Source organism: Echinococcus granulosus (assembly GCF_000524195.1).
Source record: "Echinococcus granulosus chromosome Unknown EG_S00003, whole genome shotgun sequence".
Classification (NCBI taxonomy): domain Eukaryota; kingdom Metazoa; phylum Platyhelminthes; class Cestoda; order Cyclophyllidea; family Taeniidae; genus Echinococcus; species Echinococcus granulosus.
The window spans coordinates 1,528,147-1,550,553 of record NW_020170383.1 but is presented as its reverse complement, the minus strand read 5'-3'; the positions used below and the strand labels follow the sequence as shown (position 1 = coordinate 1,550,553).

General features: G+C 42.6%; 2 protein-coding genes across 2 annotated transcripts; one reads left to right on the top strand and one right to left on the bottom strand. All coding sequences in view use genetic code 11, as the record gives it.

Moving 5' to 3' along the window:
• EGR_00850 (putative Ras-related protein Rab-4A) lies at window positions 1-1,540 on the bottom strand (the record flags this gene model as incomplete). Its single annotated transcript, XM_024490099.1, has 3 exons — window positions 1-291; window positions 916-1,097; window positions 1,342-1,540. 3 exons carry the CDS (start codon window positions 1,538-1,540, stop codon window positions 1-3), a joined length of 672 nt encoding a protein of 223 aa, XP_024355502.1.
• Window positions 1,541-3,074: 1,534 nt separating this feature from the next.
• Window positions 3,075-22,122, top strand: EGR_00849 (Transmembrane protein; the record flags this gene model as incomplete). The annotated part of the gene is made up of 23 exons (XM_024490098.1): window positions 3,075-3,107; window positions 3,174-3,465; window positions 3,620-3,687; window positions 3,815-4,047; window positions 4,210-4,334; window positions 4,585-4,864; window positions 5,550-6,349; window positions 6,427-6,882; window positions 7,312-7,482; window positions 9,783-10,008; window positions 10,896-11,032; window positions 12,350-12,438; window positions 12,772-12,848; window positions 15,303-15,497; window positions 15,912-15,964; window positions 16,053-16,529; window positions 16,601-16,747; window positions 16,818-16,954; window positions 17,482-17,582; window positions 18,909-19,143; window positions 20,298-20,398; window positions 20,494-20,767; window positions 21,592-22,122. The coding sequence occupies 23 exons, from the start codon at window positions 3,075-3,077 to the stop codon at window positions 22,120-22,122; spliced, it is 5,238 nt and encodes a 1,745-aa protein (XP_024355501.1).
• Window positions 22,123-22,407: the final 285 nt, after the last annotated feature.

The following is a 22,407-nucleotide window of genomic DNA, read 5'->3' as shown; positions in this document are numbered from 1 at the left end:
TTAGCACAAGCATGTATCGGGATGAGCAGTAGCAGCAGAGGACTCCGATGCGGAGACGGACGTAGCGGTAGCAGTGAGATTGACCGCTTGGAGGTGCTGTTTGTTACTTCCGCCCAATAGGCGATCAGCGCCCAACTCGCCTGACTTCACCTTGCTCAACAGGACCCGTACACACGATGTAAAGGCGTCATCAATATTTTCCCCCGTCAAGGCTGAGGTCTCGATAAACTGTAGCCCATTCTCCTGCGCAAATGTATTCGCCTCCCAGTGCGTCACTTGACCATCCGTATCCTGTGAAGTAGACGACTGCATAAACGTGACGATACCAATGCCGTTTTACGAAAGTATTGGTATGGAAAAAAGTGCAGCCCATTTTACATATGTGTCTTAACAAAGAAATTCAGTGCCCATCGGTCGACTCAGTTAATGCAGCGTAAAATGACAGATTGCGAAAACTACAGAATGAAAAAATGGTATTATAATCATTTACAAAAACTGGACCCTCCATAAAGAAAAATGGGTGGTACAATTCATTTTAGTGCAATATAAGAGCAGTTTTACAAGGGCTTTAAAACTGAAATAAACACGGAAAACGACAGGTTACAAACTAACTTGTCATTCTCTCTCGCGATGCTCCCAAAGGACAAAAGATGCCATTAGTGGCCGTTCCCTTCTAAATTCCATCCTCTGCTCATGTGCGAGGAGCAATAAAACTAGTATATATCTCATTGAAAAAAGAGTGCGGAAACCTGGCTAATCGCAACCCGAAATAATGGTATAAGAGCACCAAGTCAGTCAACTGGATACGGAACTAAACAATTTAGCAAATGTACCACAATTTCTATCTTAGAAAATGCAAATAAGCCCCGTCCGTAACTACTCGGTTGATAAAGGCAGGCCAGGAAAGAGGTCAACCTGGAGATCCTTCTTATTGCCGACGAGGATTACGACGACACCAGGCGTGGCGAGCTGACGCGCGTCACCCAGCCACTGTTCGACGGCGCCAAAAGAGGTACGGTTGGTGATGTCGTAGACAAGTAGAGTGCCCACCGCGTCGTGGTAGTAGGACCGAGCCATCGAACGGAAACGTTCCTGTCCTAGAGAAATCACGAAAAGAATTTGCATGCGTGAAATGTTGTCACGACCACTTCGACAGTTGTAAGATATATGGAAAAATAGGGCTAGTAAGGAGAGTCTGAATGCGATGAAACCCCGTGGCATCTGGCTCGGCAGTAAACTATGCTAGAATAGGATATACAAATCCACGATGATATAATAATCGAACAGTTGAGAAATCAAGATTTACAAGAACCAAAGGTCATTATATGCCCAGTAGTTCACCTGCAGTATCCCAAATCTGAATTTTTACATGAGTTCCATCCACACTGATGACTCGACTACCAAATTCAGCCCCAATAGTATGTTGTGTGTTGGGAAAAAACTTCCGCTCAGTGTAACGCCTTAGGATGCAAGTTTTGCCAGTTCCAGCATTGCCGATAATCAGAAACTTGAAGAGGTAGTCAAATCTATCCGATTCCATTTTAGAGACCTGATTTTTCCTGTAAAAATGAAAGAGTGGGTGACACTCCCGGTAACAAAATTTAGCCCTCATGGGACAACACTGCACTGGCCATGTTCGTAGCAAAACACAAAAAACAGTAATTTCGAATACGTCGAAGACCCCTGAAATAAAGGAAGAAGCTAGCTTATGTAAGAAATTGACAGGAAAAAATATGGCTGACGATGAAATAACCGGCTAATGTAGGACAGCAACCTTGAAGAATCAAGAGATCTTATGAGCTCCAGCAACACTGGACTACTAAATAAGTGAAATCCGCACAAATTATTTGTATGCATAAATTCATCACCTAAAAACAAATCTCCCAGTGAAAGTGCATAGTAAAGTCTAGATCTTCTCCGTAAATGATATTCAGAAAAAGATCTACATAAATACCAATCCCCCAAAGCTACGACAAGTATTCCAAGAGTTTGGATTTCAAAAAACATGAAAGCAACTTTTTACAAAAATATTCGGTAAAACCGCAAAGCTACCTTGCTCCCTCTTCTTTAAGTTCCCTACTGCCCACTTACAACTCAGCCGCCGACGCAACTACGACATTACAATGAAATACTTTCGATTATAATTGTAATACGATAGTGGCTTATCCCTCGGTTCTGGTGAGGCGCCACTCTTGTACTTCGAATTAGCCCCCTTGTACCTCGCTGGGTGGGCTGACCTTTTGGGCCATGCCAATAGCCCAGACACCTTCTCCGTGCTGAATATATATATTCTGCCCGAGTATTGTGTCTTCTTTCGTCTTCAGGGAGTCCCGGGACGCTACATAATACTTAACTTTTTCATACTTATGTCAAAAAAGCCCCTGTTTTGGAAAAAAACTATATTTTTGAGAAGTTTGCCCCGTCTTTTTTTGTCCTGAATGTCTTTTGCGCTAAATTGCAGTTGTTATACTTTGGTTGTTACACCTCCTTTTCTGGTAAAGGGGGCACTTTGGATCCCCCCTTAGGGTACCTTTGCCAGTTGGACTGTCCTCCCGGACTGGCCAATAGCCCCCGTACCCTAACGCATGTCACATGATGAGAAAGCTAAACGACCCATCTTGAGGTCTTTGATTCAATGCAATAGAAGCTACCTTCGAAATTTCGTATAGCTTAAGTATATGAGTTTCTTACCACGGTGTCTTAAGGGATGGGCGTCAAGTAGAATAAGGATAAACCCTAAGGGCAATAAATGTATAAAAGTGTGTATAACACTTACTAATTTAAAGCCTTCGTGATACTTCGTGACTAAAATTGGCATCGAAGCCTCCTAAAAAGCAATTTTAGGGGCAATGTCTGAAGAACACCGCTCTTAGTAAAGTGCACTTGTACTGAGGCAGTATTCGATTCTACCAAAACACGTCATTGGCATGAAATTGACTCGTTTACCTATTTTCTAAAAAACTTACACTTTGCTCATTACACTAGTGGAATGATCATTTGCCCAACAGTTCATTTCAATGAAGTGGGGTTTCCCCCTACTTTTGAATTGCGGGGCTTTCTTTCGTTTGCTCCAGATGGCTTCGGCTGAATCTGATCAAGGCATTAAGGTATATACTTCTCTTGTGCGATGTATCATCTAATCACGCAAAACTCCTTCACATTTTTTACCCTAGACTTTTCTTGCGTCGAACTGGTCCAACACGCTAATGTATATTACCAGGCTTGTCACGATATTCAGCTGTCTCTTTTATTTCTTGGGCTCATTATTCGGAAACACGTATCCATGGTATCAGCGTGCCATTATTGCTAATGCAGCTACTTTTGCACTTCGATTACACCAACGTATTGCTCAAAGTGGGAATCAACCACGCCTATCACAGGAATCTGTACAGCTAATTGTCTCCGAGGATTCTCTGCATTATCTTCTTTATTCCATCATCTTTCTACTGACTCCTCCAGTTACTGGTAAGCTCTAAATTGTGGATAAATTGTGTAATTTTGGTGGGTGTTTCATTTTGTTAAACAACGTAAAATTTTCAGTCGGGCAATTTCTACTGCTGAATGTGTTGTCCTAAGCAAGCATAATGTATGGCACTAACGTTTTTCATGTTATTTTTAGTCGCTCTCGCTCCCATATTTTGCTTTGCTTCCCTTCATTGCCTCGGGTTCACCCAGAATCTCTTAACGGTTGGTGAACTTTCTCTGTGTTAAGATTCCTTAGCTCGTTAAAGTTGCCTTTTATATTGTTTGCGTAAACATGGTCTTTGTTTCGTCCTACTGAAATGCCTTATTCAACCCTGCATTGTTTCTGTAGATATACGTCGGTAAGGCAGAAATCCCACCCATTTGGGCAACGAAAGCACGTGACCTTGTTTCTAAGGCGCAAAGTCAGGGTGATAACATACTGCGTATTGTTGCCATTCATGAAATTCTTCTAATGATTATCTCTATTGTACTTGCCTTCTCTGGTCGCACTCTACTTCTGCCTTTCTTCTATTACCATTTCCTCAAACTTCGTTACGCATCTCGTCGAAATCCATATTGTCGGTAAGCTTAATGAATTTCTAGAGCTTGTTGATTTACACTTCTTAGTGTATTCCAGTCCCTCGGGTAGCGTTGATTATTTGATACGGCTGTGCATTCTCCTACCAACTGCAAACCCGTCTTTTTTACCTTATTCATGAATACTTAACAAATTTTCATTTTTAGACGTATATTCTCTGAGCTTCGAATCGCATTTTGTCAACTAGCCAATCATCATAATTGTCCCCACTTCGTCAAATCTACCATTCACGGTACTATTAATTTCATCTCAAAACTCAGCCCACCGGATCGTACAACATGAGCCATTGGGTAAATATGCTTCTTCTTAGTCCTCACTTCCTGACAGGAGTCAATAGATGCCTTGTTGCGCATTTTAATTTCTTCATGGCACAGATCACAATTTTCTTCCGTACAAGATTTCTTTGCGTATCTTTTTTCTCGGTTCATAGGGTTTGCTGTTGATTGCCGGTCGCAGGGCAGCAAATCGGCGTCGGCTGTCATGTAAATGATCCTGAGTTTGCTCCACTTTTTTCCTTTCAGATTCACCGTTCACTTATGGAGTGTGTTCTTGCAAGAACATCAGTTTATCGCTACACAATGCTTTCCATAGTAAATACTATACTTTTGTTGTCCGTCTCTCTTACATTATGCGAGCGGCTTTGAGTTTTCCACCAGGTCTTGAGGACTGGCGGCTGAGGTTGCCTTTGCGAGCATTAGCTCAGCCTGTGGCGACTGGGTTGCGTGCTGGTTCTAGTCTGCAGCCACCTGGGCGTGTCTTCGCTGTTTCTGCCCTCCGATACGCCTTCGGGGTGGGGGTTTGGTGCGTCTGACTGTGACGCGTGGGATGCAGTCTGGTGTCGCGGCTTGGTGCTCTTCTTTAGTGCTCGTTGGGGTTCGTGGGCTTTGCAACCATCTTGGGGTATGGTGCTGCATAATGCGTAGCCTCCTTGGTCGTGTGCATGTCCTAGCTCCTCGATGCGTTGGGGTTGGGTCTCCCTTGTCGACATGACCTACTATGGCTTTAAGAAAGTTGGGAATCTGTTGAGAAATTCCTGTGATGAGCACCTGCTTTAAACTTTTGGCTCGGATCAGTCCTTGGAAGCTTTTGTGTTCTAATTCTTTCTCTACGTAATGCCATTTTGAAGAAAATTACTTGAATCGAATGAACATTGGTGTTGCATGTGACTTAAATACAATTTGCTCATATTCGTTAAAAATAATAAACCAACCATTTTAACTTCTAATCGGTTTTTTTAAAACCATGTGTTTAAGTAATCTCCGATGAAATACCGCTATTTGAAATGCTGACCTGTGCTTTCGACAGATCTTGGGTGAGTTATGGTTAAGGTAGTCTATCATTGTCATTTGTTATTCCTGCGACCTTCTCTGTGGATTTGCTTTTCCTCGTCCTAGTTTTAGCTGATTTAGTCCCGTTATTCTAAAATTATTATGGGCCAGCCTCCTTCCGATTGGAGTTTAAGTTATCCCCCTCCATCGAATTCTAGCACTTTCCGGCCCGACGACTCGCAGATAAATGAAGATAAACCGTATATGCTGCATTCTTTGTATGTTCGTCTGAATCTCGATAAAACTGAAATGGACTCCGATTACTTGGCATCAAAGCGGAGTGCTTCCAAAGAGCCTAATTCACTTTTCCGATCATCTCCAAAAAGGCTGAAGCTATTTAATTTTGGTTTCAACAGTGATAGGATATCACTGTTACTCGATCAGCCGATGCCAGAGTCCCATTCGATTGCATACAGCGTCCCCGTTACTCAGGCTGATTCGGACAAAGTGGTATCTTCTGTAAAGCGTGAAAATCGAGAACAAACTTCGTTTTGCGCCGCTAAGCAGTGCAACCCATGTGGAGGACGGGTTCATGGAAGTAACGTGCCTTTCCGTGCCCTTGCATCCGGTTCCCATTCGAAAATGACCGACCTTTTAACTGAACCCAGTCCTAATAAGCCTCCAATCGATTCCCAGGTTGACGGAAAACTGAATAGGTCAAATGATGCTCACTCTCTTTCTAACAGCTCCTCCTCACCTTATATGTGTCCCAAATGCTCGAAAACTTTTCGAACTAAACTACTCTTGACGCACCACAATGATACTCACGACCCTAGTAAGAATCATCGTTGCAGTTTTCCAGATTGTGAAAGGGCATTTCGTTCGCAAAAATATCTCGACAATCATATCAATGATCACCATCGTGCTTCATCGAATCTCAAGTGTCCCCATCCTTATTGCAGCTTCATTGGGACCAAAAGGACCGACTTAAAACGTCATATTGCAGGCACCCATAAATGTAAGCAGAAAAAAAATAAAATTAAATGAGAAATCGTGATACTGTATTATTTTTACCTGATGGTGTTTTTCTCCTAGCAACCCCATTGAATCAGAGCCCGAATTTTCTCTCCTTCGATGATGCGTGCAACGAGGGAGGAGAGTGTTTATCCGATGAATTCTTTGATGACGCCATGGAAGTTATGTCGCGAAACCTCAAAGAGATATATGCATCAATGCCTGCACTTTCACCTGTCTACGTCGTCAACACTTCCCTCGAGGCTAACGCAGCAGTTTTCAGTCGAGATCACTTCTCTCCTGATGAGACTAGTTCGACAATCTCCGCTCCATCCTTCTCTAACGGAGGCTGTGTGACTGGAGCTGCCGTGACACCTCCGTCTAGCAACCTCCATTGTTCCTCACCCGTCTCCTTTCCTTCGCACAGCTACGGCCAGCACCACTTACAACCCTCTGATTCCAGCACCCAGTGGCTTTTTCAAGGCACTATGTTCAATAGCTCATCTGTGGTTGTCGACTCTCCAAATGGTGTGCCTCGTATGGGTGGTTCTAAAACGTGCTTTACCTGTCCTGCACAGTATTATCTTGTTATTGCAATGTTATCATTAATTGCCCTACAAAGATTTTGGTATCCCAATCGCGAGCACTGATTTATTTGCATTTTTCAACCATAATATAGTCAACTTGATTTATATGGTAAGATTTGCATATGCACCTTCTCAAACTTATATTGCCGGTTGAATGGTTTTGTGTGTATTCATCTCTGATGGTTTAGTCACGTGTTTGTCACAGAACTGGCACTGTATGCTCTGCTGAAACACATTTCCCAGCTTTTATTACCTCTTCGTGTTCATCTAGTATTGTCTCATTCCATTTTTTCTAATTGTGGATTTCTGATGTTCCTCTGAGTTGGTTAGAGCTCTCAGGGTTATGTGCGATTCAGGATGTGCATTTTTGTGACTTTAGGTACCCGACCCCCTTACCCTCCCACCAAGTCACCGTTTGGAAAGGACCACAGCAGTTTTCCGTCTGAAGTGAATCGCATTCGGTGCTCACCTCCAGGTGATTGGGACCATTCTTTCCAATTGAATGGCCGTTGTAATTACAATTCCCAATACCCATACGCACCGCGATGTGGTAAGTGTTGTCTTATAAATGAGTTTTTCCATTGAAGCAAGAGGATTCGGTGTGTGTTCTTGTAGACGACTTTTGTACTGGTCAGACAATGGGCCGACCCTCCCAAGCCCCCGTTTTCACACATGTGCGGAACCTTTATTATGGCTTTCACTTTGTCCTATCTGAGCGTACATCTTTCATTTGTGCGGATCCATTTGTTCGTGTTTTTTAATCAAGTCATCACTAGTCTAACGTACACTACAGTTGGCCTGTTTCTTCTCAATGCAGTATTCTGATGTACTTATTTCAAATTGTGTGCCATCTGACCAACGGCACATTATCAGCATAAACTAGTTGTCGAATTGATATACTGAAGTTGATGTAAAGCAAGCAATCTTTGAAAGGAGCTCTCTTCAATGCTGTTCATTGTCTTCCTGGTTTACACAACACTCAAAATATTACTCATCACTCCGATTTATTATCTTATTATCCTGTCTTAGATAGCACAAGATCGTATCCAACACCCGGAAAACAGCATTCCTTCTACCATCCTCAACCCCAACCAGCAACTGTGATGCCTTTTTACCATTACGAGAGGCAGTCGCCAAACTCTTTACCTTTCCCAACTGGAGGAAATGCGTATGAACAGGTTCCTCTAAGCGCATCTGCCAGCGCCCCCTCTCAAGATTACTACCAACAGCCTTGTTTTTTTCAACAGCCATCACTCGTAAGTCACTTACTTCACGACAAAATTCTCTACGCTTTAAACTTTATCAAAGGCCTTTACTTCGGGACTCATAGGCTTTTGGAGCCTAGATCTCTTTATATGAGTAGTTCAGCAGTCCTTATAGGCTATCTGGTATAGTTTCATGTCTGAGGCTAAACATCAGTACGTACGTGTACTTTGTCTCGTAAGGACCAAGGATCTCCGCAAGGGCAGGGGCACTGTTCACAGATGAACGAGACCTCTCAGCGATCTTCGGAGCTGGCATATTCAACCATCCCCCATCAGCTCTACAATGCATCCACCTCCGTCTGGCCATCGAATGCAGGCTACTATCAGCCAATTGGCCAATCTCGTCGCTTTGAGGGCGGGATGAGTGCCTCAGGAGTCTTTCAAACCACAGCGGCTGCGACGGCTCCATCCCATAATCCATTAAAATACTAGATCTTCGCTCAGTCTCAATCCGTTGCTGTTTCATGTAGAAGGAAGGTGTCCTTCCGCATTCTTTGTATCGTTACGATTTTCTATGTGTTGAATGTATTATTTTAAAATGCTTAACATTATCGTCCTAACGAAAGTATTCTTACAATCTGTCTTTTATTGGGAGGCTGTGCTCTAACGTCTTTCTCTTTTCACAGCACAGATTCCGTGCTATTGTATTTGTTCAATAAAGTGTGCACGCAATTTAACCTCTTTTGAGTTCCGTAGTAAAGGTTGTGGTTTGTATGCTTCGTTTTGTGCTACAGTTACTACATTTCCAACCCATCTCCACTACCATTCCTTTTTCCGAATAAACCTAAGCTCCCTTGAGCGTGAGTATCATGTCTAGCTGCAATTCCAATCCATTCTATTTTATTGGAATATATGCTTTGTCCACGCGATAATGGAAGATGCAGAGACGAATAAAACATTGTTTTTGATTTTATAAAATGTTCTCTGCCTGGGAATTTTCTTGCTCTTCGACTACGAGATCAAACATCTCGGGTTTGAGCAAAGTGATTACACACTGAGCCAAGGTATGCGATGTCTGATGAGATTCTTCGAGGTAAACTGTGCTTTTCATAATTAAGTGGTCTCTATACGAAAATCAGACTTCCAAATATGTTCTTCAAACATTACTGAGATCACATCTCATGCTTGTTCGTTCAAAAACTTGCGACCGAGTACCATGAATATCCTTGCATTTATTGACTTTGTGACCAGCGTGTTGTGTTCGTCTACAATCTTTGTTAGAGCCTCGCTTTGCCCAGCCATGTGTCTGCAAAAATAATAGGTGCTTGAATTGCGGATGTCGTTGTGCCATTCATGTCTGCCCACGCAGTAGAAGGCCAATTCCTCTCACCACTTAGCGCAAGCAAAGCAATTTTTCCACCTCAGTTACCAGGTTTGATCACTTGATTCAGGGAACAGTTGATAATCTCGCATCTGTAATTTTCGAATTCCCCATAACCTACCTGTCTGGCGTTTCGGTTAACCTAGTAGGAACTAGGTGAGATCCTAACAATTCATGCCAGATGGGTTGCTACTGATTATCAAGGGTAAAAAGCATTAGTTTTTTAACAACAAAAGCTTAACACTTTCTGTGATTCTAACCTAGGCACTACTACTGCTCCCATGTCCTCATCTACCAACGATACAAATTCAACGAATCCACAGGATCAAAATGAAAGGAGAGAAAAAAATCTCTTAACATCGGCCTTCACTCCGCTCCCTAATCTAGAATGCAGAATGGCTGATTTTCTCACGAATCGGGAAATGGTTGCAACCGGCCTACTGATTCTCCTTCGAGGGCTTCCAGGTTCTGGGAAATCTAAGCTTGCAAAGTGAGTATGAAGACGGATTGTTTGGTTGCATGATCTCCTAAATATGCTCTTTCGGCGAGTTGCGCTATCTCCCTTGTTTTCGCAACAGCGGAGGGAAATTGCTTCATGTAGCCTCTTTGCATAATACATGAAGCAGTCTTCATTGAGTGTGGCTACCCAATAATGTCGGGTCATTAAAAACATAGCATCCATTTTTCTAAAGTAATCGCCTCGAGAGTACACGGTAACTGGTATCTCACTAGCTGTTCCAAATTCTTAATTTGTGAATGCCTCGTGATTTACATTTTCTCGACCAATTCTTACAAAAAATGACTAGGTCTCGCGTATCCTCGAAACATTAACGCAGCCATTGATTGCACGGTTCACTAAAACGGTATTTTGGTCGTGAAAATAAGCCACCTACCGTGCAGGAGGCCTGAGAAGAGACCGATTCGGATAATAACAGAAGCCTGTAGTAACAGCTTGAGCTAACGATAAGGTTTGGCGCCGTTGCTATTTTTACAAAGTTGGGCCATATGGACCGATTAAGTGGCTGAATCGATAGGTTTCTCCGTATCGCCTTGAAGCACACCTTTCGTTCTAGTCATTTGGTAATATTGAACCATATGGATGCAACGTCATATCGTTGCATGCACTAAAATACGTATTGTTTTCGACTGTCGCAAACATTCGATAGAATGATTAGATAAGAACGGTCTCTTGAAACCCACTGTTATAGGTTTGAGTCCTGACCCACCCGGACAATCACGGGGGTATTAATCTAGTAAAAACTGGTCCGTGATAAAAAAAAAAAGGTGTTAGTAGCTAAGACTTGGCAGCAATAGCATCATTGCACTCATTAAGTAGCTCTACTAACTTCAAAATATCACTATCTCTCTCTATTTCAGTCGTCTGCGATCCCGCTATTCCACTATGACCACGGTGATTAGACTGGACGATCACCTTCCCAAATGGCGTTTAGGGACCTCCCTTTCATCAGATTCCCTAATGCTGGCTGACGCTCACGCTGCTTGCAAACAAGCTGGTATTTTTTCTCTCTCTCCTATCACTAATTCTTAGTGTCATTGAAGTCGTGACTGCTCATACTGCTTCATTACTGCTTGGTCATTGCGCAACGGATAAATGCATTGAAACTCTCATCGGTAGCAGTTTCATCTCTTGATAAGTGCAATTGATGCCTTTATCCATCATTTGTTTACTCTTGGACTCTAAGATATGCTTAATGCGATGACGACCAGACATTAAACTCCCCTCTAATAAACAGCCACACACACGCCGTTTGATGTGCATTTTGGGGACTCCGTTGGCGTCGTACCCGTGACACGAAGGTGTGCCCGTGTTTTTTTTTTGCCTGTTCCGCCCCCGCAATGGTGATCTGCCTGTCGCAGGGGCTTGAGTGCAATGTTTGTACACGGCCTGTCTTTCCCTATCATCATTGGTGTCTATCCATCAATCACTCACTCGTGAATTCGCTCAAAGAAACCCGGATGTCAGTTGCACTTTTGAGAAAAATACATTTAAGTCGCTTTATTAGTTGGGCCAAAAAGTGCATTAGGTAGGGTGGACTGTTTCATTGGACTTACTATTAAATCATCCATTTATGCCTTTGCTTATTGACAGTGTATTTAGATTTCAATCAGTGTTCTATCAAATGGGAGCATGAAGCACTTTTGTACTGTAGCCGTGGTGTTGACATCACCTGAAGACGATTGTTTTCGCTGTCCTGTCTAAATGTCCGAAGCCTCGATTTGATGGCAGATGAAAATATCCCTTCGCAACTCTAGCAGGACAATAGTTCGTTTTTTGAATATTAACACTGTAGGTTGACTTCAGCAAAGGAAATTCTGCGAAAAAATATGATTATTGTCGGTACATTCGATATTTGTCAACGTTTTTTTTTGTAGGGAAATTCCCATTGTCCGGCATACATTGGAGAGAATAAGGTGATTTTTCTGCAAGTAGCGCGTGCCCATCAGGAGACAAAAGTGCCCTCTAGTACACACTTTTTAGAAACCTATCGCTCGTGCATAAGAGGCATTCCACGGATCCTAACCCATTGGATGATCGCCAATTTCTTTCATCTTATAAATCTTGCCAGGACGCTATTTTCGTATTTTCCTTTGAGTTGTTCAATAAGCTACTAGTTTGAGAATTCTTTGTCGAAGGTGTCGATTATTTTTAGGCAGAATGAGCCCATTTCTAGGCCCGGTTGGTCATTTTTGCAAGCAAAAAATGTCTTTCTATACAAATTGTGCAAACTCGAGTTTTATGTCCCTCTTTGCCCCACTGACTCGCTACTCTTCCCTCCCCTTTATTAAAGTGGTGCCTTGTTTGCTTTCAGCTTGGTCTGCTATGCAGTCTGGAGTGCGCTTTGTTGTTATAGACATTGAAAATCTGAAGTACTCCGACATGATGCCTTACGTATCCGAGGTGAGAAAGTCGTTTAAAATCATGCTCATTGTACTGTCTCGGGATCTAATATCAACACTTGCGATTCAGTCGACCCTTGCACCAGTTTCACTTTACCAAATAGTGCCTACCCATAACCCAAGTTGGTTGAAATTTTGAATGTTTGTTCAGCTTTATAAAATTGCCTTTTTCTAATGGCGTACTTGAAAAAATCAATGGTGCTCTTGCACGATATGATACTTGTTCAATAACATTCCTCTTGCCCCTTGCCAATCAAGGTAGATGTTCACTGTTTAGGTCCTGAAACGAATGTTGTGAATGTTAATGCTGTAAAGCGTCCCATTTCACCTTTAGGCTATCAATACCAATTATGAAGTGCACTTCGTTGAACCGGATACCTCGTGGCGCTACTCTGCGCGGGCACTTGCTAGGTACGTTGCTCACTCTCATGATATGTCTGTGTATGGTTGGCTGAGGTGGAGTCAAGTTGAGGTCACGCACTCATCCAAGAGGCAGCCACCTTCGGATCGGTTATCATCCAGCCGAAAGACTGCCAGCTCAGCAGACGGTGTATGGCTATTTATGCGCGTGCATGTGTGTAAAGTTGATAAGTGCTGTCTCACTTCATCATGCTCCGTGCTTGTTCACTCACCACTTTTCCCCTACCTATGCCTTCCCGTTTTCGTGATGATTTTTCTTTCTGACGCTATTGTGTTCGGCTAGCTGGCGTGGTTGCTGAACTGTGCGCGCGTGCGCTCATACGCATGTGTGACCTATGGTGCCTTGGTGTGCAGTGCGGTAGATCATCGCCACCTCTGCGCCTGTTTCGAGCGCTCACGCGTGCGCGCTTGCGCGTGCAGTCATGTGCGTGCGTGAGGTATGCACTTGATCTTGTGCCTCAGCACAGCGTGATCGAAGATGCTCAGGGCTTATCCATCCCCGTGTTTACTGCCACTATTTTACTTCAGACTCGATTGAAGTAACATTTGCACCAAATTTTGCTATTAACGTGTACGTGCCACTGGCCTGAGCATGCAAGGGACCCCGAGGTCGGCGAAAAAGAAGGTGATCTCAGCTCGCTGAGATTAGTATAGTTTTATCGATACCATAGTGTCGTATATCAGAGTTGCACTATATTCCATTATGTTGATTCGAAATTTTGCCGCCAAGTCAATGTAATGGAGTCATTTTGAGGTAAAGCTATTCGTCTGCAGTGCTGCTTTACAATCTCCAAGCCCTTCTAAGAGCTGCAGAATTTCATGGAGGTTTTTGCAAAAAATCCAAACACCTATCTCAAGCTGGTGCTTCGACGACACTTCAGTATATTTATTAGCATGACTGCGGTAGTTAAGAGGACATTGGTGGAAACCACAAACCGGGGAAGAAGCACAAGGTATTATTTGACTAGTTTTGGTTGAAGTACTTTGAAGGGATTAATAATGGGCATTTGAAAAGTCAGTATGAAACATTTTAAGCGTGGAATGCGGGAATTTAATCATGGAAGGATTAATCAACTCATAGACGACTACCACACTTTCGTTCTTTGAGGGTCCTCTTGAAAATGCACATATTTTCACAATCATTCATAGGCAGATCAATATATTGCTTATCACACATTGAACCCCACAACTGATGTGATCGTTAAGGAGGAACCTTGGTGCGGTGGTGCTGGTGAGTGCTCCAATCGGGCGTTTCTCTACTGGGATTGGAACGTTTTATCCGTTAGCACAGCACTGAAATGTCGTAAGTTGTTGCTGTTAATGCACTGTCCAAAGCACTGCCTAGCGCCACAACTGATCGTAAATACCATCTCCACTGGATCAGGTGATCAGGTAGCTTGCTGGAATTGTAAACATTTACTAACGGCTGCTGGTGAAAGAGGGAAAGCACATGTACTTCCAAACCATATGCAGCCATCTACGGTTAAAACAAGCCTGAAACGGTCTTTTGGATGGTTGGTAAGTTCGTCTTGAATTCCATGTATTTGGATTGGCAGCCCCTTCTTGAGTTGGCTAGATTAAACAGGTTAAAGTAAATATATGTAGCACTTCCAAAATGGAATATATCCCAAATCTTTTTTTCTTGAAAAGATTTCTGGATATGTGTGTAACGCAAATCCTTGATTAGTTTACGCGTAAATAATATTTTATACTCTTTCAAAAGCTGACAACATGTTCGTCTTTTTCTCCACTCCATAAGACTTTATGAGGTCAGCGTCAGCCTCCAACCTGACTTTTAAAGTCATGTACCAGTTAATGTTTTTTGTTGTGCATTTAAGCTATTACAAATACTTCTTTCATTATCTAAGACAGTTGTCAGTTGCTTGATGGCTGGCAACTCAGAAGATAGTGGTAATGCTGATAAAAGAGAGCTGTGAATGTGTGCACGATTGTCCGGAATAGTGAATCCTACAGCTCAGTACTCGAATATAAAAGTTTATTTTGGTTGGGACTAACCAGACGTAAATACTCAATGTGTTGAGTTTTTAACATATCCTGATATCGTTGTTCTGAACAGACAAGATGGGGGATGATGACTCATTTGACTCAGTAAAAATCATACCCTCTTGCTTTATTTCCTTTAGATTGAAGGCAGTTTTTCCTAAATTTACCGCATTGTTTAAGTGCTATTCTAAACTTGAAAGCAGTGGGATTGATTGCGGACGCGCCTCGTAACTCAATGCTAGTTTTTTGTGCTATATTACACCACCAACTTGCGAAACCCTGTGGTCTATGATTGCAGAGGCTACTTAAATTTCTTTATCAGAATCTGCTTTCCGTTAGAGGTTGCCAAAAGTGTAATGGCGATGCACTCAACTAATACACAGTAATTGGCTATTTCACTGGGCTCTGTGTGATACTTCTCAGGGCGTTTTATTACTTTAGGAGGAATCGGCGCGGTTTGACTGAGAACCAACTGCAACACCTGTTGGAGCGTTTCGAGCAGTTCTGGACCGCCGAAGATGTCGTTGCTGAGCTAAGACGGCGAAAAAATGCTTCAATTAAATCACCGAAGAACCCGGCGCCGTGTGATCCTCAATTGCACAATACTGCGTCACTTGATCTACAGGCTCCTACTCCGTAAGTAATCCTTCCATTTCTAAGTGGGTGAAAGGACAATAAGTTAGCATCTTAGGACCTCAAGCTTTCCACTATCTTCCTCGTCCCTTAAGGCAGAGAGATAAAAAACAAATTAACTATGTGAGTTTATAGATCTTTTTGTATTCTTCAGTCATTTATAGGATTGTTGAGCCTAAGGGAAAATCCAAAACCAGTCCTTGAATACAGTGTTGAAGGTGTATATTGGTTTCAATAATCTCATTATGATAGCGAGGATTGGTTTGAGGACTAAAAGCATGGGTGGCATGGCCAGATTCATCCACACTGTGTAGGGCCTAATGCAGTGGACTAAATATTCATGTAGCTTGATATACGTTTAAAGTAAGTATCTGCATTTTGTACCCACTTCTAATCTTAAGTCTGTTTATTTCTCAGGCCAATCTCCAGTGAAATTGTAAATCCAGGCAACCTAGCCGCCAACCTTATGAGTGAGTTTCGTTTCAATGCAGTTCAATTTAGTGTAATATCAATGATATAATGGCTAATTCTTTGCTGGCTTTATCTTGCATTCTTTAGAGTCACTTGGTATAGGTGAGGCAACCAGATCCTCTGATCCTGCTTCTTCTTTTGCTGCTACTCCAGCGGATACTGATGCTGTGGCACGACTTCACGAGATGTTTCCTCAGCTGCAACTCTCCTACCTGGAAGCTTTGATCCTTTTGACAGAAGGTGATTTTGTTTACGCGGCTGCAATTGCTGCTGAATGTAAGGAACAAACTTCAATGAACAGCAGTTCCGATGAGGTCTTTAAATCACTAACCAGCCCGCTTGATTCAAGGGCAAAAGAGGAGGAGGAGGAGACACCTCTCATTGATCCGGAAAATGAGAATGCTCCTTTGCTTGGTGAAGAATCTTCTCAAGAATCACTTGGTGGGTCTTTGGACGACGCTTATCAAGCCAAAATGGCACCACTTATCCATCTTTCGCCCCATTTCTTGAAATCCGCCTACACAGAATACGCCTCGGAGCTTGGTCTTCCGAAGCTCCTGCTTGGTCGGTTGGAAAAGTAGCTTACTAAACACTTGTCAGTAGCGTTTGTAGTGCCATCGTTTTGTTAATTGTAGATTTTGACGAAATGCCTCCAGAGGTGTTTAATGAATGGGTGCCAGATGAAAACATATCAAAGCAAATTTTACTGAGTTTCTTGAGTCAGCTCGGCTGCTTGAAGAATAATAGAAAAAAGAATTGGAATCCTCGATATCGGAAGTTCGGTGAGTGCTCAGCGTTACCATACCATGAACTGGTCCAAGTTCTGTCGCATTCTCCCATGACTATTGATAGTTTCAGATGATGTCAAATTTAAACTGCCCAACGTAGGAACTGGCGCTTGCAATCCAGTGAATTCAAACGTTCCCGATTTGGGAAGCATTTTAATAGAGGAATCAGCCATTCGTCTGTCTGTTTTGGAACAGAAAAAGGTATCTGTCTAATTTTTACCCCCGGTAAATGACGAATGCGAAATTGTGTGAGCAGACCTTGTCCGGAAGATCGAAACGATATTTTTTTTGGGGGGGGGGGGCGTCACTCCCTTTTTTTCACATATATATTCATACATACATATACGAATGCACTTCACAACTCGACTGTTCTGAGCTTGTCTTCAAGATTTGCACAAGCGTTCTTTCATCAAAATAAGCTGTATTTTAGAATCCTTGTACCCATCATCTAGAAATAAATCGTGCTGGTTTGAGTTGTGAAAGCAGTGTGCTACTAAAAAGTTACTATCGAGCAATCTTGGTCCGATTTCTCTCATCTTACCGTCTTCTTTTCATTGATTGCCTTAAGTTTTGTACTTTGCCAAGTAGATTAGCGCGTGGATAAAGGCAGATCTCTCGCCTGCAGACCTTTTAGCACAATTTAAATCATTTCATTGATCTTCTTCTGCCTATGGTTTGTTCGATCTCATAGTGATGCCTAATGGGTTCCCCTCTTCTTTTCCTCCAAGCACTTTGAAAAGCCTCATGCTCGAAAAGCCTTGGACAAACTGGTAAAAGAATATCCAGGCACTGATCCCGAGGTCATTATGGAAACCCTAGTCCGATGCGGGTAAGTTTGAAGTGATCGACAAGAAAAGGACTTTGGAAATTCACCCTGCCTCCACACCTTTCGGTTTCAAAGCCATTTATAGTGATACTTTAGGTATCACTGTGAGCAAAACTGTGGAAGTTCACACATTTGCCGCTTCCTAAATTGATGCAGTATAGCTCGTGTGTGTGACTAGCGTATACCCTCTTGAATACAGGAATATGATTAATAATAAATGTGTCTGCCTTTCCCGCCAAATGTGTGCTTGCGTGCTCAATTGAGCATCTACATCGGCCCGCACTTTTTCATCGCTAGTTATGCAATCTGAGCTCTTTGCCCTTGCCAATGTTTCACTTCAAGCACTGCTTTTCTTTGAAAGAAGGATGTTTGATGAGGTCGCGTTACAAGAGTGTAAAGTCACCAAATCATCCTCGCTTTGAAAAATGAAGCCAACATTCATGTAATCAAACACAGAGCGTTTTATGCCATTGAAATAAACAAAACGGCGGCTCATTCTTTACAGTAAAGCGGTGTTTTTGATAAACTTGGGTAGATACTTGAGGAATCGATGGAAGACAAATGAAAACAGGTGTTGACAATTAAATAAGTCACTGTTGAATATTGGTGAGTCGCACAACTCTGGCAAATAAAATGTGATGACGCTATTTCGTAATTTTGAATCCCAAAATAGCGACTCTTGCAGCCCCTTGATAGGCTTTTGTCTATTAATGGATCTTGGATTTACTTCTCCTGACTGATTCGTTAATGAAAACCCATCTGTGTGCTTTTGGCAGTTTTGAAGTGAGCCGTAAGGAAAATAAACGGTTTCTGAGACGGCTAGTGGATTTGAAACACAATGAAAAGGCAAATCACAATGCATTCCATTTTCAAATAATGATTACAAATAAATGAATCCCAAAAGCTTCTTATTTATCTGATGTAATGGCGTATACGTTTCTTTACTTCATTAACTTAATCTTCTCTAATTCCTTTTCATAAATTTGACGTAGCAGACGAATTGCTGCGAATTTATAAGTAGTGATACAAAGTGATATTAATGTGTATCTTGATAGTAACTAATTTCAGGAACGAAGGTACCATTTAGAAGTGAAAAAGTACATCTTCCTGGATAGATTTTAAGTCAGGTATCTTGCTATTGGTAGTGGTCGTGGTATTGCTTCTATAGAACTCTTTTCGGAAAAACGCAACTTAGTTCAGCACATTTCGTCGCCAGTCTCAGCGAAGTGTTACAAGATAGACGAATGGCTTCATCAACAATGGGTGCATAAGCGAGCGAATTGGGGAGTGAGTGAACCTTCAGCCATTTTCCCTACGTTGTCTGTGCAGATTTGATGTAGACGCAGCAACAGCATGCCTGGTAGCGGGAGTGCTGGACTTTGCGACCTTCAACGCCGCCGCGGATACCTCTGGATTTCAGCCACAGGCATCCTCCACTTCTGCCTCTCCGCAAGTCTCATCTGTGTCCACTGACCACCGAACTCTCTTGACTGGCCCTCCACGTCTGAACGTCATCATCGAGGAGGACGAGGCCCGCCGGCGATCTCTCACTGACAAATCGAAGGTCTGTTTTCTTGCGCAACGGAGTTATTGGCCTTGAGATTTTCTTATACTTACATCTGCTTCTACTATATTCATATGCGCACTCCCTTTCTTCTGACCCTCTTCTCTCAACTAGTCTTCCTGGCGCCAAATTACAAACTTCAAATGAGTCTCAGAGGCCTTATATGCACCTAAATGTATTTACGATTATGTGGCCAAGGCGCTCGCTTGTTTTGCTCCCACATCTATTCACTTTCGATTATGATGCAAGTTTTTCTTAATTGCCCTTCCCATTGGAATTTTAAAAATCAGTAGTAGTGATTCACCAAAAATAGACCGCGTTTAAAATAAACGATATTATTTTCATGATCAAACCATCTCTGGTTGTTTCCAGTCGGAAGTTTAAGTTCCGAGGGGCTGTTGACCTGGTAGTATGCTTCATGTTATTACTTTGATATAAATCATAGGGGCAAGTTGGGCAAGCCCTGTAATATAGTAACCCTCTGTGAGAACTTTAATAGCTCCAGTGTGTGTCTAATTTCATGTGAAGTGTTCTTGTGAAACTGCTGGCACCAGCTGGTTCGTACTACGTTGGTGTGTGGCGCCTTTTAAATCCACCTGACTCACTCGAGGTCCTAAAAGTAGTCCGAAAGCGTACTTATTATTGAAGGATCTACCTCATTTGCTCGAGATTTAATCTGATACATTGTTTTCGGTTATGGTTCTTTGCAGAAGTGATGGAAGTTCAAGCATGCTTCTCTGTGTCAGTGATCCTTATAACTACTTCTGGCGTATTGCCCCTAAATTTTTTTTATGAATGATCGAATACAATACATCCGATCATATCCATTCATAGCTGTAATAATGTAATGCTTAACAATTGTAGTTGCTGTCCTAGCAAGAAGTCAATGAGTAGATATTTTGAAAACTTTTTCTTTATGCCATTCAGTGGGATGTTAAATTAAAAAATGCTAGGATACAAACCAGAGCTGCTTTTTTAAAAGGGGCAAACACAATAGGGCAAGCTAACCTGATATATTTTTTTTCGAGGTATTATTTGCATGTTCCTTGCTGTTACAGAATGGGAGAAAGATAGTTGCTAAAACTCCTTTTAATGTTCGAGTTTCTGATGCTTAATTTAAATTACTTATTGCCAGCCTGCTTTGGACTCCTTAGAACAATCAAACGCTGGCCGTTAGACTGAGGTTTCATCGTTTGGCTGATCAATTCCCCAGTTTCACCAAATCTTACCTGGCGGAGCTGTTCGCTCAGTTTGGGTAAGCTGCCCTCACCGCAAACCTCCCGCCTTCTCTCACCGTCAATGAATAGGACGCTGCTAGGTCACTAAACAATTTCTCCTCTTTTTACCTAGTTTCAATGAGGATAGGGTACGTCACCACCTTGAGGCAGAGGGTCACAAAGCCCAGCCAACACCTTCGGTGCTCTCACTTAAGGAGATCGAGGAACCGGCTGATTCAAGTCCATTCCCTCCTTCCTCCATCTCGACCGACGCCGCTCAAAGTCTCAACCTCCTGGAGTTGGAAGTCGCGGATCTTAGAGAAAACATTAAACAAATGAAGGCCACTCTGGCTAAGATTCGTCAGACGCGCACTCATCCTGGCGTCACAGCCTTCTATCGCGATGAGGTAAGTGCGAATGCCCTGGTACTGTTCGTCCTATAGACAGCTTGGAGGGATCTGGAAAGTTCTATCTTTCCAAATCTTTTTTGTGGTATATACCTTCTGAATTCGACATCGCATATTTGCTTGTTTCTTATTACCATCGTCTCCATTATCAGGAGGTTTCCTTTTTGAATAACCATATAGGAATTCTCGATACACACCTCTACAAGTCCTTAAACTATGAAATCCTAGTAAATACTCAAATACAATCCCAGCAAAATTCTCAAATAATAATGGAAATCAAGTAAATAAGGCCCTAGTATTTTTGAAGGTAGTTGGAATATTAGCAGGTACGACCTCATTAAACAGTTTTTCTAAGAGCTGTGTTTGGAGCGGCCTCAAGTTTTTTTGTCGCGGCTTTCAAATGGGGAAAAATCCGAATGACAATAACTTGCTCTGCTCCAAATAGGCATATTTTCTTATATTGACTGATATTTTCCTTCATCTGATAACCATTTCTCATATTATCCCTTCTACCTCATTTGACATCTCACTGCACTTAGGGCCTACAGTTGAATCAGAATTTATGCTTATGTAAAAACTGGAACATATTTGTGAAATATATTACGAAATGTTAAAATACAGTTTGTGGATATACAGTGACAATTAAATACCAGCTGAATTACAAGGTGAACGTATGTATTGAGGAATCGAAAATTTATGACTAGGTATCTGTGCTACGTGAATGTGGATAAAACAAACGAAAACCATTTTTGACCTAGTAGCAATTCCCAAAACTAATTAACTCCTGAAGTTACCTCCACTAAAAGTGGTCACGACTAATTCAGCTGCAGGAAATGCGTCTGCGACTAGAGTACCGATTAGACCTGTGGAGTGATCTTCGGGTGGCCTTGAGCTCACAGCAGCAGGTAGCGAAAAAAGTGGCGGCAGAGGGAACGGGTAGAAGTCAGGGACCGGAGAGACGGGACTCGCAGTGGTATGCGCGTCAGTGGCTCACCATTCTTGACCTGCACGGCCTTGACCTGCATCACGCCATGCACGCCCTACGCCAGCGTCTCCGCCTCCTGGAGTCGGGCTGTGCCTCTCTCGGCACTCCCCTGCCTCCCGAATCCGCCAGCGTCGCCAGCGCAGACGCTTTCAGCGAGGCCGTCAGGCTGCCTAACCACTGGCTCCCCAAGCATCTCACCGTGATCACTGGCTGGGGCTCGAGCTCACCTCGTCTCGGCAGCCGTAAACCCAGCTCTACTCTGCGTCACAACGTTATCAACTTTCTTCGTACCGCTGCCTATGACTTCGAGGAGATGCCTTTCCGCGGCTCTGGTCGCTTTGAGGTCCGACTTGGTGCCAAACAGCACTAACCATGAGAAGACGGGTCTGTGATACTGTCTTAGTGCCTCTCTACCCGCTTCCTTTTCCAAATTTTTATCAATGTCGTAAATTGTGAATTTTTCCTCTTATTAAATACTTTATAAATTGAGGTAGAACTTTATTTATACAAAATGATTTTCCCTGATTGGGACGGCTATAGCAACACGTTTCCCCTACCATCAAAACGGTCGAAGTCTTTCGCTTATCGCAAATAAATGTAGCGGCTTACCTTAATAAGGTATAACCACACTTGTGATCGACACAAAGCCTGCTAG